General features: G+C 36.3%; 1 protein-coding gene and 2 long non-coding RNA genes across 7 annotated transcripts in view; 1 reads left to right on the forward strand and 2 right to left on the reverse strand.

Annotated features, from left to right (window-relative positions):
- Window positions 1–24,000, reverse strand: part of LOC137487547 (putative methyltransferase NSUN7) — a 50,103-nt gene that overhangs the window by 12,589 nt on the left and 13,514 nt on the right. For all 3 annotated transcript variants that reach the window (XM_073922421.1, XM_073922423.1, XM_073922422.1), the window contains exons 3-7: window positions 10,451–10,509; window positions 7,576–7,706; window positions 4,539–4,691; window positions 2,417–2,600; window positions 522–777 (exon numbers count right to left, since the gene is read on the reverse strand). In XM_073922421.1, the coding sequence (XP_073778522.1) occupies window positions 522–777; window positions 2,417–2,600; window positions 4,539–4,691; window positions 7,576–7,706; window positions 10,451–10,509 (783 nt within the window). The remainder of the gene's footprint in view (window positions 1–521; window positions 778–2,416; window positions 2,601–4,538; window positions 4,692–7,575; window positions 7,707–10,450; window positions 10,510–24,000) is intronic.
- On the forward strand, window positions 11,720–14,489 carry LOC103909775 (uncharacterized). The gene is made up of 4 exons (XR_012390117.1): window positions 11,720–11,754; window positions 12,633–12,672; window positions 12,765–12,881; window positions 14,223–14,489. It is a non-coding gene; the product is annotated as an uncharacterized lncRNA (long non-coding RNA).
- On the reverse strand, window positions 17,225–21,288 carry LOC110440198 (uncharacterized). Of its 3 annotated transcripts, XR_012390114.1 has the most exons (8): window positions 20,979–21,288; window positions 20,556–20,614; window positions 19,674–19,825; window positions 18,219–18,403; window positions 18,027–18,134; window positions 17,893–17,952; window positions 17,627–17,801; window positions 17,225–17,530 (listed from the first exon to the last, which is right to left on the reverse strand). It is a non-coding gene; the product is annotated as an uncharacterized lncRNA (long non-coding RNA). The 3 variants fall into 3 exon arrangements; XR_012390115.1 differs by lacking the exon at window positions 20,979–21,288 and having other exon boundaries at window positions 17,893–17,949; window positions 18,219–18,321; window positions 20,556–20,590; XR_012390116.1 differs by lacking the exon at window positions 20,979–21,288 and having other exon boundaries at window positions 18,219–18,321; window positions 20,556–20,590.

Consider the following 24,000-nt stretch of genomic DNA (forward strand, 5'->3'; position numbering starts at 1 on the left):
AATATTATAATATGATAACAATATAATATAATAAAATAAAATAATATAATAAAAATCAAACGAAATATAAACGAATATAATATAATAAAAATAATTATAATCTATTATAATATAGTATAATGAATTATAAAATATTAAAAAATTAATATAATATAAAAATTATAATACAATATAATATGATAAAATATAATATAATATGATAAAATATAATATAATATAATAAAATATTATATAATATAAAAATTATAATATAATATAATATAATATAATATAAAATAATAAAATAAAATATATTATAATATAATAAAATATAATATAAAAAATTATAATATAATATATGACATAATATAATATAATATAATATAATAAAATAAAATATATTATGATATAATAAAATATAATATAAAAAATTATAATATAATATATGATATAATATAATATAATATAATATAATATAATATAATATAATATAATATAATATAATATAATATAATATAATATAATATAATATAGAGCCTTACTCTTGCAGCCCAGCTTAGACAGTGTTTTCTGTAGTTCCTCTGTGTGCGACTGCTGTCCATCTCCCAAACACACAAACACCATCTGACTGTGAGTGTTTGCTGTGTGTCCTTCAGTGAGTGTGTGTGCAGACACAGACGCAGCGACTGCAGACACGTGTGCTATAGTCTGAGCAGAGAAACATCCGGCCATGAGGACGTCTCCACCTGCAGCCAGCAGGGGGCGCAGCGCACATGGGCCCAAACAGCACGACTTATCCTACAACACACACAGTCACACACAACAACACACCATCACATACAACACATACAATACAGTAACATACAACACACTGTCACAGACAGCAGTCATATACAACACATCATCACATACAACACACAGTCACATACAACACACACTTGTCACATACAACACACACCATCACATACAACACAATCCCTCACATAAAACACACTGTCACATACAACACACACCATCACATACAACATAATCCCTCACATAAAACACACTGTCACATACAACACACACCGTCACATACAACACACACCGTCACATAAACACACTTTCACATACAACACACACTGTCACATACAACACACACCGTCACATACAACACACACCGTCACATAAACACACACCGTCACATACAACACACACCGTCACATACAACACACACCGTCACATAAACACACTTTCACATACAACACACACCGTCACATAAACACACTTTCACATACAACACACACTGTCACATACAACACACACCGTCACATACAACACACACCGTCACATAAACACACACCGTCACATACAACACACACCGTCACATACAACACACACCGTCACATAAACACACTTTCACATACAACACACACCGTCACATAAAACACACACTGTCACATACAACACACACCATCACATACAACATAATCCCTCACATAAAACACACTGTCACATACAACACACACCGTCACATACAACACACACCGTCACATAAACACACTTTCACATACAACACACACTGTCACATACAACACACACCGTCACATACAATACACACGGTCACATACAACACACACCGTCACATACAACACACACTGTCACATACAACACACATCATCACATACAACACAGTCCCTAACATACAACATACAACGCCACATACAACACACACTGTCACATACACCATACACCGTCACATACAACACACACTTGTCACATACACCATACACCGTCACATACAACACACACCGTTACATACACCATACACCGTCACATACAACACACACTTGTCACATAAACCATACACCGTCACATACAACACACACTGTTACATACAACACACACCGTCACATACAACACACACCATCACACAAAACACACACCATCACATACAAAAGACAGCCACATACAACACATACAGTCACATAAAACACACACCATCACATACACCACACAGTCACACACAACTCACAGTCACACACAACTCACAGTCACACACAAGACACCGTCACATACAGTCATATACAAAACACACCATCACATACACTACAGTCACATATGACACACACCGTCACATACAACACACACCATCACAAACACCACACTGTCACACACACAACACACACCGTCACATACTAACACACCGTCAAACACACAACACACACAGTCAACCAACATTACACACAACTAACACAATCACATACAACAGTCACATACAACCCACACAGTCACATAGAAACACACAGTCACACACATAACACACACCATCAAACATAACACACTCGGTAACATACAACACATAGTCACATACAACACAAACCGTCATATACACACACACACACACACACACACACACACACACACACACACACACACACAGATGGAGTGTGTGCACCTGTATGACGAGCCTGTAGTCGCTCAGTAATCTGGTGTCACTCAGTTCCCTCTTCACACTGTTGGGAAACACCAGCAGGTCGAGGCAGTGCGGGTCCTTACAGAAGGTCCGTCCCTCCAGCTGCCCGACAGATTCAACACAGACGAAGCCTGATGTGTGTAACACTTCACTGACCTCCTCCACACTACACACAGAGACGATCAAATTAGGTGTCAAATGAGCAAGAGAAATCAGTGTGTGTGTGTGTGTGACTGTGAGAGTGTGTGACCTCCAGTGCTGAAGATTGGATCTGTCGGCAACTCTGTTGAATTTACAGCCATGGCCACACACACACACACACACACACACACACACACACACACACACACACACACACACACACACACACACACACACACACACACACACACACAGTGAAATAAGACTGGTCATTCCAGAATCGAGGTTAAACAGTGCCGAGCCAGAATGCTGCCGTATCTGAACTATAAATCACATGCATGCACACACACATGCGCACGCGCACACACACACACATTCTTGTTTTCTACCTCATAAACAATAAACACTTTGAGCTGAAAATCACACCGCAGTACACGGAGATAAAAGCAGCCTGATGTGTGTGTCGCACAAGCCCACCATGAAAGATGAGTACACATATCTGGACGGTCTTTACTATGTTTATAATCGCATAATAAATGTGTGTGTGTGTGTGTGTGTATATAATATGTGTGTGCGTGCATGTGTCTGTGTGTCAGTGCATGTGTGTGTGTTTATGTATGCCTCTCCCACTCTGTGTGTGTGAGTCTGTGCATGTATGTGTGTGTGTGTATATATGTGTGTGCATGTGTGCGTGTGTGTGTCTGTGCATATGTCTATGTATGTATGCATGTACAGTATGTATGTGTGCGCATGCATGTGTCTGTGTGTATGTGTTTCTCTTTGTGTGTGTCAGTGCATGTGTGTGTGTATGTATTTATGTATGTGTGTGTGTGTGTGTGTGTGTGCGTACATACATGTGTCTATGTGTGTGTGTGTGTGTGCATGTGTCTATGTATGTATGCATGTGTGTATGTGTGTGTGTGTGTGCGTACATGCATGTGTCTATGTGTGTGTGTGTGTGTGTGTGCATGTGTGTGTCTATGCATGTGTCTATGTATGTATGTATGTATGCATATGTGTATGTGTGTGCGCATATCTGTATGTGTTTCTCCTTGTGCATGTCAGTGCATATGTGTGTATGTATTTCTGTATGTGTGTGCGTGCGTGTATGTGTTTCTCTTTGTGCATGTGGGTGTGTGTGTGAGTCTGTGCATGAATGTATGTATGTGTGTGTCTGTTTCTGTGTTTGTGTGCATGTGTGTGTATATATGTGTGTGAGTGTATGCATGCGTGCATGAGCGTATGTATGTGGCTATGTTTGTGTGTGTGTCTGTGCATGTGTCTATGTATGTATGCATGTGTGCGCGCGCTCATGTGTCTGTGTATGTGTGTTTACCTTTGTGTGTGTGTATGCATGTATGTCTATGTATGTGTGTGTGTGTTTCTGTCTGTTTGTGTACATTGTGTGTGTGTGTGTGTGTGTGTGTATGCATGCACGTGCTTAAGTACAGTATGTGTTTGTGTGTGTGTCTGTGCATGTGTCTATGCATGTATGCATGTGTGTGCGCACTTGCATGTATGTGTTCTTCTTTGTGTGTGTAAGTGCGTGTGTGTGTATATGTATTTATGTATGTGTGTGCGCGTTTCTTTCTATGTGTGTGTATGCCTGTACGCGTGTGCATGCATGTATGTGTGTGTCTGTGTTTCCGTGCATGTGTGTGTATATAAGTGTGTGTGTGCATGCATGTGTAAGTGCGAATGTATGTGTCTGTGTGTGTGTACACGTGTCTATGTATGCATGCATATGTGTATGTGTGTGTGTGCATGTGCATTTGTCTGTGTGTGTGTGTGTGTCTCTGTGTATATGTATGTATGTATGTACTGTATATATGTATGTCTGTCTGTGTGTATGTTTGTCTGTGTGTGTGTGTGTGTGTGTATGTGTGTGTGTCTCTCACTGTGTATGTGCCTTGGCATGTGTAAATGTATGTATGTATGCATGTATGTGTGTGTGTGTATGCACCTGCAGAGCAGTGTGTTGATCCAGGTGTACAGCAGCAGGTGTGTTTCTCTCTCCTGACGGTGTCGGATGTTCTCCGGCAGGATTCTGTCCAGCGTCAGCAGCTCATGCTTGATCCGGCAGCGAGCCAGCGACGCCACCAGCTTCGTCTTAAACCTTTCACAAAAGCCCAAAACACAGGGGCAGTTCACACAACAATCAGATTCTGCTAGGGGAGAACCCTGAACTCGGAGATACTTGAGCCCAAGGCTCCCGCCCGGTCAATAAGCATATAAGGGGATCCGAGATCAGGTAGGTCTCGAGAGCTACCCCTTAGAAAAAGGAGGAAAAGGAGGAGATAGGGTGGAAGGTTTTTTTTTTCCAAAATGAAGACAGAGTAGTAGGGAGAAAACCATCCATTTATAGTAAGCTTGGATCACTCTGATTGGATTATTGAGAAGCCAGTCGTGCTCAATCATATCACCTGCTCCTCTCGAAATTAATTTGTGTAACTATACTTAGGTTAATTAGGGTAAAGTTAGGGTAATTAGGGTAAAATTAGGGTAATTAGGGTAAAGTTAGGGTAATTAGGCAAGTCATTGTATAACAGTGGTTTGTTCTGGAGACAATCCAACACTAATATCTCTTAAAGGGGCTAATAATATTGACCTTAAAATCGGTTTAAAACACTTAAAAACTGCGTTTATTCTAGCCCAAATAAAACACATAAGGCTTTCTCCAGAAGAACAAATATTAGAGGAAATACTGTGAAAAATTCCTGAATCTGTTCAACATAATTTGGGAAATATTTAGAAAAATTCACAGGAGGATGAAGAGTTTTGACTTGTATGTGTAACTGTATGTGTAAATATATGGTCTTCCAGCATGTGCACGAGTCTCCATCACACTGCATTATGCTGCATCTGACACGTAATCCCATTACCTTTCATGTTTAATTCAGTGAGTGGCGTCCAGTTGTCATCTCATAAATAAAGACAGTTGTTTCGCATCTGCATCCACTTTAGTGATGGACTGATTTATATGTATATTTCCTACATCAGCAGTTCTCAGTGTTTTACTGAGATATCCAGCTCTCTGATATACACTGCAAAATAAATATCTTAAGAGTTTCTAGTCCAAATATCTGAAAATTCTTAAATCAAGAAGCATTTTCTACATATTGGACCCTATCATACACCCGGCGCAGTGTGGCACAATGCGCGGCACAATACTTGTTTGGTAGTTTCAGCTTGGCGCAAGAGTGGTTTTGAGGCGTTGCGCTACGCTGTTGAAATAGCAAATGCATTAGCGCTCATATGTGCGCCCATAGGTGTTCTGGTCTAAAAAGGAAGGCGTTCTGAGGCGGACTGCTGGCGCGTTGCTATTTTGAGAAACTATAATAGATTTTTCATTAGATCAAAACTAACCCGGTCTAAACTTCTGTGCAGAGTTGCGCCTCGCTTACACACTGCTTAATACACACAAGAGAGCAATAGGCAAATATCTTTACATATGAAAACATTAAAATATTAAGGATATATATAGGATATAATAAGAATAGATATAGGATATAAATATAAAGGATTAAAATATTACAAAACATATTATTTTCTAGCCTACATAAATATGAAAAATCACTGCTTTTATGTCTTCTTCATCTCGGGAGGCTTTTTCAGTTCATTCATAACAATTTGCTTTTGTATAATGTTATTATTATTAGCAGTATTATTTATTATATCCATATTTATATTTGTTTTATTAAAAACAAGCTTAGATTTGTCCACCTGTCAGGTTTTAGATCATATGGGGCACAGCATGTGTTTTAGGATATAACTCAGGTTTTTGAGCTAATTTTGTTATTATTGTTCATTTATTAGTTTGCTGGAAATTAGAACTGAATTTAGAAATAGTTTTGAAACGAATATTTGCGCTTAACAAACAAAATTATTTATTTATAGACTAATTGATGTCTGTGCGTAAAGGTTTCCCTATCCAAGAGCGAAAGTGAAAGTAGATCCATTATCTCTCATTCTCACACAGTAGATGCTCTGTTTAACAGTTTTCTGTTAAAAAACTGTAACTGTTTGCTAGTGAAATGCTCAGTTTTACCACTTAGACTTACTTTGCGTCCTGTAAATAGCGAATGCGCTTTTGGCGTGATGCAGCTGACTCTTAAAGGGAATGGGAGATGAGATTCTAATTGGTTTATTCTCAAAACACACCTATAACTCATTAAGAAAATAAACTCAACCCTTTCAGACCATGCGCCATGGCGCAAGGTAGATTTTCCGTCCTTAAATTAGCAAAAACGCGTCCTGACACGCCCTGAACGCTTTTGCACCCTGCGTTTTGCGCTCTGCGCATGGACCGTCAAAATAGAGCCCATTGTGTTGCTTTCAGAAATAATGAGTCAAAATAAAGTGAGTTTTTCATTAAAGAGCAAAGAAACCCCCCTCTTTTGGTTCAAGTCTACCTCAACATTTGTTCAAAGAATGCTCCATGGTGGGCGTGGAGCGCTGCGAGCAGAGGGAGGAGGGGGCGTGGCCAGCAGAGCAGGGAAAAAAAAGGGGAGTGGACAACAGTCACAAAATCAGACACAAACCGTAAGGAAACCGCCCAATCTGGCAACACTGTATATAAATACACACATGCATGCATATATCTGAGAAACTGTTAAACTATATTCACATATTAAATATATACGCATATATGATACAAGTTACAATACTTTTAGATATCCATGCAACAAAATAGTTTGTTTCTATGTGTGTGTGTGTGTCATATATATACATAATATATAATATACACACATTTATCATGTCAAAACAAACCGCTACTATCTTCTCCCAGCACTATTATAAACATATTACTCATCATTTAATAATATACAGACATTTGAAGTCATCTTAAAATAAAACACATCAGTGTAGATCATTCAGCTGACTGGAGCCTGCGTTATAAATAATATGATAATATATACTGCATAAGCAAAATGTGCATATTATGCTCAGTACACACTCGATACACTCTAAACAACGTTACAGTGAGTGTGACCTCTGACCTCAGCAGACATGCCTCCACCTCACGGACCGCCTTCACTGCCTTCTGATTGGTTGATTGCCGACGTGGGAGGAACTTCCGGTCCAGTAAATCTGTGAGCAGGACGACCACCAGACTCATGCTGCTGTCCGGCTGCACACGCACACACACACACACACACACACACACACACACACACACACACATACACACACACACACAATAAACAGTTCAGGGTTAACAAGACGCTATAAAGAATATTGAGCACTTCTGAATGTCATGCAATGTTTGAGAAATGTTTAAAGGTGTATACAACAATAATACAATAATACAAATTAATTTAATATAATCTAATACCAATTAATCCTGTCAATCCTATTTTTCTAGTCATTTTATATCTAAAACTAAACTAATCGTTAATGTAAAAAAATTTAATGTTGTACTTTTATTTTGTATAATTTAGTTGTTTGTATTGTTAGTATTAGGTCACTACCACCACCCTCATTACAGTCTGTACAAATGTCCATATACATGCAGCTAAGTTTGTCTTAGTTTGGGGTGGTGTGTGTCTGTCAGAGCGGCTGCTGAAGGGTTTGTTCTGCGTCTGCTGTTTGTCCTCAGTGAAGGTCAGATTCAGACCCGCGAGATTCCAGTGTGTGTGTGTCGCTCAGTAACTGAGTCTCTGATGGCTTCAGCAGAACAACTAATGACTGAGTGCCATTAGAGAGAGAGCAACACACACACACACACACAGGCACACTGCACACACACACGCAGTCACATAGACACATGCATACACACACGTATAAACACATGCACGCACATGCAGGCATGCACACACGCATGCACAAGCACACGTTTGCACATACACATACACACGCGCACACACACACACACACACATTTGCACGCACACAAACTCCCTCTTTCTCTCTCTAACTGATCAATAAATACAGGAATCACACACACACACACACACAAACACACACACACACACACACACACACACACACTTAAAGGGAAGCTTCTTAATATCTAGTACTTGTCATATGAGTATCCCAGAAAAATAAACATTAAACTAAAACAACACACATAAAACAACAAGGCATTACTTAAATCAAATTAATTAATTAATTAAATAAATAAATAAATAAATAAATACTATATTGGCATACTAAAACATAACACGTTTTGTCTGGAGAGTATCTGAATCATAAGCTGTTTAGACTCCGCCTTCTTCTGCAAAAAGGGGCGGGGAGCAGCAGCTCATTTGCATTTAAAGAGACACGCAGAAACACAGACGCATTCTGGAGACTATGTAAGAAACAATACACTACCTGACAAAAGTCTTGATGCCTGTTCAAGTTTTAGGAACAGTAAATGCTATCTTGACTTCTAGTTGATGATCTGGTGTCAGAAGTGTCTCTATGAAAGGTGAAGGCCTCTAGATTTTGCTGATTTGAGCTCAATAAATCTGATCATGTCTTGATGTTGACTGATTTGATGAGGACAGTGCGGTCTGACTCTGCTCAGACTAAAGTGTCATCACTGAACAGAAATAATGTCCAGTATAGAATATAAAGTCCTGCTGCAGTGGAGACAGAATGAATATTGTGTCTGACTCCATCATGAGCTTGGAGGACTGCATCCATACATCTCTGACATGACTCACATCACTGATTAATAAAGTCATCTGGAATGAAGAAGAAAGCCTTCCTGCAGGACTCCCAGAGTTCATCAAGAGTCTCTGTGTTCATCTTCAACGCCTCCTCCTTCATCAGCTCAATAATGTTGATGTCTGGTGACTGGGCTGGCCAATCCTGCAGCAGCTTGACCTTCAGGAGCTTTGATGTGGAGGCTGAAGTATGAGCAGGAGCGCTATCCTGCTGGAGAATTGTCCCTCTCCTGTGGTTTGTAATGTAATGGGCAGCACAGATGTCTTGATACCTCAGGCTGTTGCAGATCTCTCACACGCCCCCATACTGAATGACCCCAAACCATGATGTCTCCTTCACCAAACTTGACTGATTTCTGTGAGAATCTTGGTCCATGCTGATTCTTCTGCAGTATTGGTGATGATTGTGATGCAGATGAGCAGATGATCCAGCAGAGAAATCCACCTTCTGACACTTTTACACATCATCAACTAGAAGACCAGATATTATCTGCTGCTCTTACAGCTGATCCAGCACAAGACTTCTGTCAGGTAGTGTGTATCTTTTTAAAATAGCAGGAAATGAGCCTTGATAAACTAATAACATTGTTAAAAATGCACAAGACATGAAATATTTTAGTGTTAGAAGGAAAAAAATCAGACATATTTATTTTATCTGAGATTAAGTTGACACTGAAACATTTAGAAGGTCTCTTGAGCAATATCTGAGCGTTAGATTTGAGTGTGTGTGTGTTAATGTGCTGATTAACATTAGCATCAGCTCATTAGAGGTCATTCTGTATGTGTGTGTGTGTGGGTGTGTGTGTGTGTGTGTGTGTGTAAGAGTGTGTGTTTGGGCTTCATTGTGTTCAGAGTTTATGGTCTCTCTTAAGATTCAGAGTAACGACCTGCCAAACCAGCAGCGGACAAACGATTCATCCTTTACAGCGGCTGTATTTCAGCCTCCTCTGTGTGTGTGTGAGTGTGTGTGTGTGTGTGTGTGTGTGTCGTGCATAAGTGTGTGAATGTGTGTAAAATAAATGCAGTTGTGAGTGTTTTCACCACAACCATCAGCAGTCACATTTACCACCTGCAGTGCATTCTGGGGCGTTTTGGTCATTTATGGACTTCTCTCAGACACACACACACACACAAACACACACACACACACACACACACACACACACACACACACACACACACACACACACACACACACACACATAGTCCCGCCCTCCACTCACCATTGGCTGTGAGAGGCAGAAGCAGCTGTCAATCAAGATGTCCTCCAAAAGCTGCTGATCTGCAGAAACGAAATCAAATCAGTCCAGAAAAACAAGAGACACACTGACTAAAACAAAGAAAAGCTGAAAATAAATAAACTGCATGAGACAAAAAAACTAATCAATCATTCAAACAGGCCATTAAAATTAAAGACACTTTAGCTTCAACTTGCATTTCAGTTTAGAAATACTAACCAGACTCATTAGTAATGTATAATCACCAGTCCACACTCTTTTATTATAGTTCATACTTCCTGATAAAAACATAAATAAAATTCTCAAAACATCACAAACACTCACTGGCCACTTTATTAGGTACACCTTACTAGTCCCGGGTTGGACCCCTTTTGCCTTCAGATCTGCCTTAATCCTTGCTGGCTGAGATTCAACAAGCTACTGGAAATATTCCTCAGAGATTTTGCTCCATATTGTCATGATAGCATCACACAGTTGCTGCAGATTTGTCGGCTGCACATCCATGATGCCAATCTCCCGTTCCACCCAACACGTTCTCACTCCCAACTCGTCACATACTGACGCTTGGTCAGGAACCCTCGGCGTAAGTTATTGACGAACAGGGTACCCCTTTAGCGTCATATTTAGACGTGCAGGGATTCCCTATTGAATCTGTGCCTGAGCCTGAGGCGTCATAGGGAGACGCTGGAGGCTCGTATAATTACCAATAGATGTCAACGCAATTTTTAAAACCTGATTTACGCCTATTATCTTAGTTTTCTTATTTTAAAATATGTAATTTTTATTTTGTTCATGAAAAGCGTCTGTAAACTGGGTCAAAACTACTGTATGAATAAACTTCGGTCCACGTGACATCCCTTCACGGTGAGTTTAACGCCGCTCTGCTATTGGTCAAACTGCATCAGCGGTGAGTTCACAGATGAGTTCAACTGTCAACATTAAATAGTATGTTTATGCTTCATAATGTATTTTTATTGGAGATTAGTTGGTGTTTATAAATATGTTATCATTTACTTTATATTTAATGAGTGAAATTATATTCGGTTGCCCAGTTTAGAGTAACTATGCCTAATAAAACTTTGATTCATTCATATTATTTATTGTTTTTTTACTTTAAAAAATATTGCATTTCAGGTACTAAGTTTAAAAATGTTTTTGGCTGATATTTTTTTTATTTTAAATGATTCATTGAAGTTGGGTTCATTGTATGTGGCGATCTATTTTTTACAGTCTATGCTCGCTATCCCAAGGTTCATTGCGATCCCAAGGTTCACTGCGTTTTCCACAAGGTAAGTAAAAAGTAAACAAATAAAGACGATTTGTTGATAAAGCATGTACTGTAAACTAGTGACGTTAACTAATTACATCAAGTTATTAAAAATATATTTTTCTCACATATAACGTTGGTCATGCATTAGAACAATATATACATTTTAAGATAAGGAACAGTGTAACCAGATTGTTGTTTTCCACAATAGAATTCGTGCAAAATCTATATATAATATGCAATATGCAACTCTAATAATACAAATGTATTCGTAATTGTTTCAATATTAAAGAACATCAAGTGTTTCCAAAGGTTTAAAGGCTACATTGTTAAAACAATTATTTTCCATGCCTTAAAACACACACACAAACACACAAACACACACACACACACACACACACACACACACACACACACACATATATATATATATATATATATATATATATATATATATATATATATATATATATATAGCATAACAAAAGCTCAAGTATAACTTAAGCTGATGGATGTCACACAATAAATATATTACACTATTACCAGTATAGTTTGGCCTTTACCAATTTATTTAATAAAAGAAAGAATCTATCATCTCTAAATTGTGGTAAAGAGGCACAACAAGCTGTCTTCTTTGTCCAATATTATGTCAGTCAGGATGGTAATGGTAAAACTCAAGGATTACCTTGCACCTTCTCAGAAATTTACCATTGATCAAATGTATTACAAGTGGCTGGATTGTTTTTAACACAAGCAACTTTTTTTAAATCATTATCTTAAAGAGATTAAGGCTCATTTTGGACTACACTTACATTACTTTACAACTGCTTAATGCAGTACTGATGTATCTAGTAGTTTAGTGGGTTTAACTAATGTCACATCTGTTTTTATTCATTTCAGATGCAGAAACTTTTGACATATGAATTCATCTTGACTAAGGGTAAGGTTTTTGTTCAAAATTAATCATTATTTAAAATCATTGTATTTTCTTTGTTATTATGTACAGATTTTAAAAGAATGTACTTTGAACAGTCACAACCTCACAGAGCTGCACAACTGCCCCACTCAAGATCAGTGTTGAAGCTGGAACCTCATCTTGTGTACAGCAAAGGCAGAGCTGAAAATTCACTGTTTGTCTTGTATTGTGTGGTAAGTCATAATTTTATTATTATATATTTTTTTATTGCAACACTAAGTAGTCCATTCTGTGGCCAATATGATATAAAAGGCCTAAAATGGGACTGACGTGATTATTGTTTTGATTTCTAGATAAGTACTTATGGGGCTACACATGCAGCTGAAGTTAGCTACATTGAGTAGGACATTTCTTTCAGTATACTCTTAAAGAGATTCACCCAAAAAGGAAAATTCTGTCATTAATGACTCATCCTTCACTTGTTCCAAATATGTCTGAGTTGCTTTCTTCAGTTAAACACAAAAAATTATATTTTAAAGAAAGATGAAAACCTGCAAACATTAACTTCCATAGTATTTGTTTTTTCCTACTATGTATATCAATGTTTTCAGCTTTTCAGCTTTCTTCAAAAAACTTCCTTCATGTTTAACACAAAGTAACTTGGAAGTTTTTAAAAAAGGTTTACAACCACTTAAAGGAGAGTAAATAGTGAACTACTGCTTTAACCCAATCTAGTTGACTTTACTAGAAAATTGTATAGAAACCCAGTGCCTTAAACCCATTACATTTTATACAATGTGCAACTTAACAGCCATACTTGAATTAAAATATTACTGTAAGTTCAAGAAGATTGTAAAGGTTATTGGTTAATTTAAAGTGGGCTGTTTAGTTTCACCTTGTGTAAAAACATAAAGGGTTTAAGGCAACATGTTTCTATGCAGTTTTCTAATAAAGTCAACTAGTTTGGGTTAAGAGTGTAATGGGTTACAGTAATAGCAGTGAATCATGCAGGCATAAAATAAATGTTTAGCCATGTAAAGCAATAAGCTTGTTATAATTTAGAAATATTTTTAGGGTGGAGCACAGTATGCTGTTGTAGTTTTCACATAATTGATGAGTCAAACATGAGATGTGTGTTTTAAATTGCAAGAAGTGAATTAACAATATATTCATCAAGATTCTAATCTTGCATCTTATATTTTTTAAGGTTTTGGCCCAATAATATCCATATTCTGCTATTTAAAAAAAAACTTGCTGGAATTTGTGTCAGCATTCCCTTCAATGAAAACTACAGCAGTGGACATCAGTGGTGATAAAAATGTATGCGAAGGATAAGGGTGTTCATAATGAGAAGTGCAGTCACTATCCTGATCTCTGAGTTTGTAGAACTGACAGATCTTCTTGGAATACATGGAAACATGCTGGAAATGTTTAACCTATTATACAGTTAATTAAAGAGTGCCAGGTTTAATGACACTTTACATATATAAATAAATATCACTGAACTTGCTAAATGAAACCTAACACTCATTCTTTGTTCAGTAATGATATTGTGCACTTCTAATACTTTACAGTGGCAAAACCTGGAATAACACATGGGAGCCCTCCAGGAATTGCTGACACTTTACGCCCAAGTCTCCTCATGCTAACCGGATTGCAATATGACAGTCTAGTCAGCATAAACACCTGGACTCACCAAGCACACTTTGGTTCTCAGTGTTTTGTAAAAATTGTTTTTGCTATTTTTCAGTAAATACTTGAATATGTTTTGAACTTATTCTACTTTTGATGTTTAAGTTCAGAAAGTTGTTATTATAAACATAATTTGCATTTGTCATGAACTTGACTTCTTCTTGTTGTGAAAGCTGTTTATTATAATGGCATTTCCAAAGGCATTATTTGAAAAGATTTTTTGCAGTGCAGTTTTACTTGAGCTTGACATACCAGATGTATGACATGAATAAATATCACAAAATAAATATAATAATAATACAAAATATACATTTCCTTCAATTATAATTGTTTTTAATCATTTATATATGTATGGTAATATATTATTGCATTAAAAACTGTTATAAAATATATGTTTTTGCATGTTTGCGTGATTTTTTTTTTGTGGCATTATAAATAAATTATAAATGTTTCATTAAAAATGTATTGTGTTTATTTGCATACTCATTTACAATGAACTACTATTTATACTATTTAATGGGCACTATATTTGTCATTTAAGTTTGATATATATTTATATTTGTATACCTGGAGGATGCAGGGTTTAGTTACATGAAATGCTGGAAATGTTTTCAAACATGAAGCTTTTTTATTATTTTATTATTCGTTTCAAATTAAGTATACTGCCTATGATCTGGTTTTACTATGATAATTTTGCACATCAGGTTACCCCCACAAAGGAATCTCACACGGTAAATATACATTTGTATTTTTAATAAGACAATAAATAACATGTAATATTAATACACATTTTGATATTTAGGTTATATTATAAGGTTATATTAATCTACCTTCAGGCGGAAGATTACCAAATAGAGACAAAGTGTGACGTAGATTGCGACGTTGTGATTGGACTATAACTTCAAAGCCAAATTAAAAGATCCTTCGTGTTGCTAACTATGTTTTGCTAACTTTGCCACTTTACTAACAGTGTCCTTTATCAATGAGTTATCGCTGTGTTTCAAATAGTTACCGATTAACCAAGATCGTAACCCTAAACTTAACCCTAACTACACCTTTCAATGAACTACAATTTGTAGCGCCATGTCTTTCCCGTCCCATCTATACAGCGACAAAGGATTGTGGGTAATGTAGTTTAAAGCCTTTTTGTAATAAAATGGAATAAATACAATTTTTTATGAACTAAAGACTATCTGAATAAGGTCATTGTGCATATATTTATGACATATATGAAAGCCAGGCATAAATTTGTTATTTTACAATGAGTATTTTTTAAACAGCTTTTATTGACTTGATTAGTATATACCAGACTATTATATCCAACATTATTTATTGAACATAGCATAGGTAATAGTCTTGCTGATATTCTCTCACTCATTTTTCGTTTGAAATGTGAATACTTTTTCCTTTTCTACAGGGCTCTAGTCATCCCCTTTGAGTAAAAGGGCAGTTAACCTATGTAGATGCATTATATTCAACATGGACAAGAAATTGTATTGTCACATGTACTGTTGTGGTAAAAAAAAAAAAAAAAAAAGCTGTAAAAATAAGCTAAACATTAGTATCTTCTTTAATCACAAGTTATTAGCAATAGTGATCTATGTTCATCACAAATATTATAAGTTCAGTTTAATATGTGTGGATGTAATTCTGTAATTGTGTTTCATTAATGATCATCATGTGATATTTAATTGTTTTCACTTTATTTAAAATGTGGATAAAAGCTCTTTTAAAATATGTAAATGTTTATAAATAAAACCTTTTTAAAGACATGTATTTGTTTAAAAACCACTCTTTATCTGATTATTTTTACTTTCTAAATCTTCAACTGTTTGTGTAACAGTATGTTTTGATGACCATAGATGAACTTGTGTTTAATAATGATTCCACATAATGTCTTTGTCCTGCATGTGGGTTAGTTTGATAATTATTTTCTTTATGATCAAATGATTTTAAGATTTGCTGCATTGTAAGAATCATGAAAATAGTGAGAAATGAGGTAACAATGACGAAAAGATATCCTTTCAAATGCTGCGAATAGTTCAAACCTCCAAATGATTAAAAATACATAGCCAATAACCAACAAAATAAAAATGCAAACCTTTAAATTATCTAAACTAGAAAAAAGTTCTGTTCTGTACTTATAAGTCACTGTGAAGTTCTGTCTACAAAAAATACATATTTTATTTTACTTTTTGGCTTAGTCCCTTTATTAACCAGGGGTCGCCACAGCTCTATGAACCGCCAACTTTTCCAGCATGTTTTTATGCAGCAGATGCTCTTCTAGCCGCAACCCATCTCTTGGAAAATATTTTATTTTTTTATTTTTTATCTTGCATTCAATAAAACATTATACAAAGTTAATTTTTATTTTCTGCATAACAACAGTGGCACTGTTATCTCACAAGTACAGCAGTTTTTTGTTAGACATTCTAACAAATTAATACAAATGTTTCAAAGTAAAGACAAAAATAAAAGAAGATTATTATTTATTTATTTTTTTAAATCAATGAGGACCAAATAGATTCATCAGATCTTTGATGTAAATCATAGGTTAATTTTTTCAGAGGTAGAAGTCTGGTTGCCTGACTCAGCCACATATTGACTGGAGGTATCTGAGCAGTTGACCATAATAATGTACATTTTTTGGCCAAGTATATGCAAAAATTAAATTTATCATGAAAATGTATCATAAAATTAATATTTTAAAAGCTCTTAATGTCATTTAATGTAATCATTTTATTTTAATATAGAGTTCCTTAAATCGTTATATGTTGTAAGCAGTTAGGCATACAATAATGCTCTTAATTTACAACACTGATTGATTTTAGAGGAATGCTTACATACTGTACATATCTATGTATTTAAAAAAAAGAGACAACAATTTGGTTATAGATGATGAAAATTTTATTTTATTTTTACAGATTTTATTACATGCTTTAGATTCAGGGTTAAGGTCATCCTCTTCTGGATTACAGTAAAAGAAAATCCACAGTCAATGTCATACTCTTCAGCTGGAGCTTTATTTAAAAAATGTCTATTTACTGCTCCAGCCAAAACTTGCAGGTACCTTGCAGGTCTCTAGATTGCACCATCGTATTGTTGTTTATTTCTCAGTTATTTTGTTGCTTTCTGAGAATGATGATCCATAGACCTTTTAACCCCTCTTCGTTTAGGCCACATGTCGAATCTTAAAAGAAGAACACAACAACATAAAAATATATTAATATCATTTGGACTGGGTAACCTTATGCTTAAGTTTGAGCCAAATAATACAAATACATACCAGTACTTTTCAGTAGCAAACAAGCAGGAAAGTTCTTTGAAGGAACCAGGATGAGTTGAAAGGTATTTCTAGTGGTTGGCCATCTCTGCCACAAGAATCCACTGCTTTTCCTGAAGAATCCTGACTAGCAGGATGATGTTGAACACCCTCCTCTTTGTTGCTGGGTCAGCAGAGTCTGAAATATATTCATAAAAAGAAAGTTGTATAACAAGGATTATACGTAAACTTTTAAAGAATCAACACTGACAGAAGTCTAGTGTACATACCATGCCATATGATGAAGACATCCATATCACTTCTGTTTTTTGTTGTCTTTGCTTCTGCTACTGAAAAAATGACAGTAATAGTAACACTTACAATTTTTCATGACTACATGTAATATTAATAAGAATTTCCTCACCGTCTGCCCACTCCTCTACATCACAGACCAAAGTCTTCCAATTGGTTTCCAGTCACTGCCAGTTTCATGGATTCTGTTTTGCAACTTGCTTTGCAGAGCTGTTACAGTCTACAGTGATAAGCAATCAAAAATCACAATACTATTTAAATAGGTTACAGAACAACTAAAACAAATTCTACTGGATATTGTTACCTTCTGATATCAATGGGTCAGCGAGATGGCCAAATTGTTGAATATCTGCTAATTCCAGCACATGACCATGAGAGTTACAGTAGCATGTCTGGTCACTGCAATCCTAGAGAAGAAACACTGCACTGTTCAACCTCCTTCCCAAGAGTAAAACCAGGCATATCCTGGTATGCCTCACTCCATTTCACCTGGTTAACATATACAAAAAAACAAACAAACAAATAAGTAAACCAATAAGTTTTGGCATTTACCTGTAGATCAGTTTAAGATAATCATATAGCTCATCTATCTCAGATATAAACTCATGTGCTTAGGCATAAAACACACTAAAATCATGGGCTTAAAGATGGTGCTGAAACTTTGGACAGCTTTTTGCAACTCTTTTGGAGGTAGTGTCATTAGTTGATGTAGTCCACAAATCTTCCTGTCAATCCTTAATCCTTAGCTGTAAATAAACCTTCAAAAATGCCAGTGTTTGGAAAAAGGAATGAAACAGTACAGAACAAGTGCATAACAGTTTATATCTTCTAATCTAATTTTACTAGGTGAACATCAAAGAGCTGTTTTCTTGTAAATTTAGTTTCAACACATACAGTTTAAAGTACCTTGTGCATTCTTGAAATGGTTATGCTTATGGTTCATATCTACTTAAATTGGCAGTATATCTAGTGTGGAAGCAGGACAGATGAAGGGCTCTTCCTTGCAAATACTATCCACCTTGTATTGCACAGACTCCCACTCAAGAATATCTCAGAAAAATGTCTGCTGAGATCTTAGCAGTCCATTTAAAATAATTATACCAACATCTTTTCCACCAATGGAAAGAATATAAAAATATTTTAGGATATATTAATACTTGCATGACCAAATCTGAGATAAAAAAGGCCATCAGTATGCCTTAGTTTAAATAAAAACAAAATTTGACTCTAGCCCACTGTCACCTGGGTCTACAGATACAGGGACTAATGGAAACAATGAAGTACACACTGACAGTCACTGGAGCAAGGCTCTCTCACAGTTGGGAAGATTGGAGTTCCTATGAGCTGTACCAGATAAAAACAACAAAAAATGTACATTTATAACATTTCTAACTTATCCTAAGACTAGTAGACAAGCAGCATAAGCAGTTCTAATTTCCTAAACCCCAATGTGGACAGTTGATGGCCTATAAGGTGTCATAAAATCAGACAAAACAAAATACTTTCTGAAAAAGAAAAAAATGATTGGCCACTATCAACACCCAGAACAAATAGTTTTAAACAGTTAGGCCACAATATTTTGTGAGCTTATGCTGTAGTTTTTTAATGTTTGTCATAAACAATAGTAATAGTAAAACTAATGCGTCTCTTTCTGTTACTACAATAGTAGTGAAATAATAAATGCGTTTTATCTCATACAATCATATATGCCTAAACAATGTAGATATTTAATATACATGGAATGAAAAACTTCACTAACCCTTGACTGATTCCAGAGTGGTCTTGGCCCTCTATACATGGTGGTGCTTCCTGCAGATCATCAAGTTGTCATCAAGACTTGAGCTTATAATTGAGATCTTGATGATAAATATGAGTATCAAGGAATCACTCATGGTGATAGGCAGAAACAGACTGAAAGACACAAGAATGAATCAAACAAATACAAATGTGTTAACAGAGATAGAGAGAGAGACAAGTGCAATTTAACATATAAACATGGGTAAAGTGATTTAACTTTTTGCTTATTAGAAAACAAAATTGGATTTTTAAAGAAATCTAAAGAACCTGAAGAATATTCATATCTGAACAGTGAACACCTTATAATTTACACCTGTATATATATATATATATATATATATATATATATATATATATATATATATATATATATATATATATATATATATATGTGTGTGTGTGTGTGTGTGTGTGTGTGTGTGTGTGTGTGTGTGGTAGATTAAGCTGTTTTTTGTTTAGTTTTGTGTTGTAAAATGAATAAAATGTGCTCAGACGGGCAAAATTTCTGCCTTTTTTCCTTTAAAGGCATGGAAAATAATTGTTTTTACAATAAACGTTTGGAAACACTTGATGTTCTTTAATATTGAAACAATTACGAATACATTTGTATTATTAGAGTTGCATATTGCATATTATATATAGATTTTGCACGAATTCTATTGTGGAAAACAACAATCTGGTTACACTGTTCCTTATCTTAAAATGTATATATTGTTCTAATGCATGATCAACGTTATATGTGAGAAAAATATATTTTTAATAACTTGATGTAATTAGTTAACGTCGCTAGTTTACAGTACATGCTTTATCACAAATCGTCTTTATTTGTTTACTTTTTACTTACCTTGTGGAAAACGCAGTGAACCTTGGGATCGCAATGAACCTTGGGATAGCGAGCATAGACTGTAAAAAATAGATCGCCACATACAATGAACCCAACTTCAATGAATCATTTAAAATGAAAAATATCAGCCAAAGACATTTTTAAACTTAGTACTTGAAATGCAATATTTTTTAAAGTAAAAAAACAATAAATAATATGAATGAATCAAAGTTTTAATAGGCATAGTTACTCTAAACTGGGCAACCGAATATAATTTCACTCATTAAATATGAAGTAAATGATAACATATTTATAAACACCAACTAATCTCCAATAAAAATACATTATGAAGCATTAACATACTATTTAATGTTGACAGTTGAACTCATCTGTGAACTCACCGCTGATGCAGTTTGACCAATAGCAGAGCGGCGTTAAACTCACCGTGAAGGGATGTCACGTGGACCGAAGTTTATTCATACAGTAGTTTCGACCCAGTTTACAGACGCTTTTCTTGAACAAAATAAAAATTACATTTTTTAAAATAAGAAAACTAAGATAATAGGCGTAAATCAGGTTTTAAAAATTGCGTTGACATCTATTGGTAATTATACGAGCCTCCAGCGTCTCCCTATGACGCCTCAGGCTTAGGCACAGATTCTATAGGGAATCCCTGCACGTCTAAATATGACGCTAAAGGGGTACCCTGTTCGTCAATAACTTACGCCGAGGGTTCCTGACCAAGCGTCAGTATGTGACGAGTTGGGAGTGAGAACGTGTTGTTCCACCACATCCCAAAGCTGCTCTATTGGATTGAGCTCTGGTGACTGTGGAGGCCATTTGAGTACAGTGAACTCATCGTCATGTTCAAGAAAGCAGTCTGAGATGATTGAGCTTTATGACATGCTGCGTTATCCTGCTGGAAGTAGCCATCAGAAGATGGAGACACTGTGCTCATAAAGGGATGGACATGGTCAGCAGCAATACTCAGGTAGGCTGTGGCGTTGATGCTCAATTGGTACTAATGGATCCAAAGAAAATCTCCCCCACACCATTACACCACCACCACCAGCCTGAACCGCTGATACAAGGCAGGATGATCCATGCTTTCATGTTGTCTGAGCCGAGCATCTGAATGTGTCAGCAGAAATGGAGACTCATCAGAGCAGCAACGTTTCTCCAATCTTCTATTGTCCAGTTTTGGTGAGTCTGTGTGAATTGTAGCCTCAGTTTCCTGTTCTTAGCTGACAGGAGCGGCACCCGGTGTGCTCTTCTGCTGCTGTAGCCCATCCGCCTCAAGGTTGGCCGTGTTGTGTGTTCAGAAATGCTCCTCTGCAGAGCTCGGTTGTAGCGAGTGCTTATTTGACTTACTGTTGCCTTTCCATCAGCTGGAACCAGTCTGGCCATTCTCCTCTGACCTCTGGCCTCAACAAGGCATTTGCGCCCACAGAACTGCCGCTCACTGGAGATTTCCTCTTTGTCGGAGCATTCTCTGTAAACCCTAGAGATGGTTGTGCATGAAAATCCCAGTAGATCAGCAGTTTCTGAAATACTCAGAGCAGCCCATCTGGCAGCAACAGCATGTCACGTTCAGAGTCTCTTAAATCCCCTTTCTTCCCCATTCTGATGCTCACTTTGAACTGCAGCAGATCGTCTCGACCATGTCTACATGCCTAAATGCAGTGAGCTGCTGCCATGTGATTGGCTGATTACATATTTTTGTTAACAAGCAGTTGGACAGGTGTACCTAATAAAGTGGCCAGTGTGTGTATTTCAATTAAGAATTGAAAAATGAGTTGAAGATGTAAACTGGAACGAAAATCATTCTATGGAAACTAAATTACTAAATCTAAATTAAATTTACTAAAGGTTCAAGTTAAATATATCAAAAATGTATTTTTAAAATTATTATTAAATATATAAACATTATTTTAACGTAATTATTATGAAAAAAATTAAATAATGAAATATAATATTACAAAATAATAATAAATAACAAATAATATTAAAGAAATTACAGTTATCTATTACAATATTTTAACAAAATATATAGAAATGAAAGCAGCACAATAATAAAATAAATATGGAACCTTCATTGTCTAAATGTTCATTAATATACTCGTGATTACATGTGAATCAGTGACAATTCCGAAAAGCAAATTAACCGACTTCATTAATTACACTATCCACTTTAAAACATAATAGCTAAAACAGAAGACTAGACATTCTGCTGAAAATAAATCTCATTTAATAAATAAAGAAAAAAAATGATGAAGAAAGAGATGAAGGTGAAACACATTCCTTTAAACACAGAATCAATCCCATAAATTCAGAATTCAGCAGAATTTATACAGCGGCACCTTAAAATGATCAAAGGAGCAGAACGTGCAAATACATTTTTATAGCTCATTTTCCCTGACTGAGTAAAAATAGCAAAGCTAACTCATTTTTATTTCATTTCTCTGGAGGATAACGCTGAGAATTACATATCATAAAGAGCACATCTGTCTCAATGAACACACACACACACACACACACACACACAGAGAGAGAGAGAGAGAGAGAGAGAGAGAAATCCTGGGCTCCTAAGGAAAATTCATTCATTCATTCATTCATTTTCCTTCAGCTTAGTCCCTTATTTATCAGGGGTCGTCACAGTGGGATGAACCGCCAACTATTCCAGCTTATTCTATACAGCGGATGCCCTTCCAGCTGCAACCAAGTTCTGGGAAACACCCTTACACCTAGAAAACAGCGGGTATGTAAAATGTGACCTGAATCAAACAGAGGACCAGACACTAGGACTGCACCATATGGTTTCAGCATCAGTATTGCAATGTGTGAATCTGCGATAGTCACATCGCTGTATCTGCAATGTTGAGTTGGGATTATAATTATGATTTAAACCGTTTGGGCAAAAGAAATGTTCCAGTTTTTAGCTTCAACAAAGATTAATTGTGTTTGTTTATACAATGAATATACAGTAGAGGTGGCACGGTGGCTCTGTGATCAGCACTGTGGCCTCACAGCAGAAAGGACACTGGTTCGAGTCCTGGTTGGGTCAGTTGGTGCTACTGTGTGGAGTTTGCATGTTCTCCCTGTGTTGGTGTAGGTTTCCTCTGAGTGCTCCGGTTTCCCCCACAGTCCAAACGCATGCGCTTTAGGAGAACTGATCAACTAAACTGGCTGTAGTGTATGAGTGTGTGTGTGTGTGAATGAGTGTATATGGGTGTTTCCCAGTACTGGGTTGTGGCTGAAAAGGCATCCTCTGTGTAAAACATATGCTGGATAAGTTGGCGGTTCGTTCCACTGTGGGGACCCCTGATGAATAAAGTGACTAAGCCAAAAAAAAAAGAATTAAATCGAATTGAGAGAGAGAGAGAGAGAGAGAGAGAGAGAGAGAGAGAGAGAGCAAGAGAAAGCTTTACATGTGGCTGTTCAGATTTCGGCCGCTTCAGCAGGTACA

This window comes from Danio rerio, chromosome 14 (assembly GCF_049306965.1).
Source record: "Danio rerio strain Tuebingen ecotype United States chromosome 14, GRCz12tu, whole genome shotgun sequence".
NCBI classification, from domain to species: domain Eukaryota; kingdom Metazoa; phylum Chordata; class Actinopteri; order Cypriniformes; family Danionidae; genus Danio; species Danio rerio.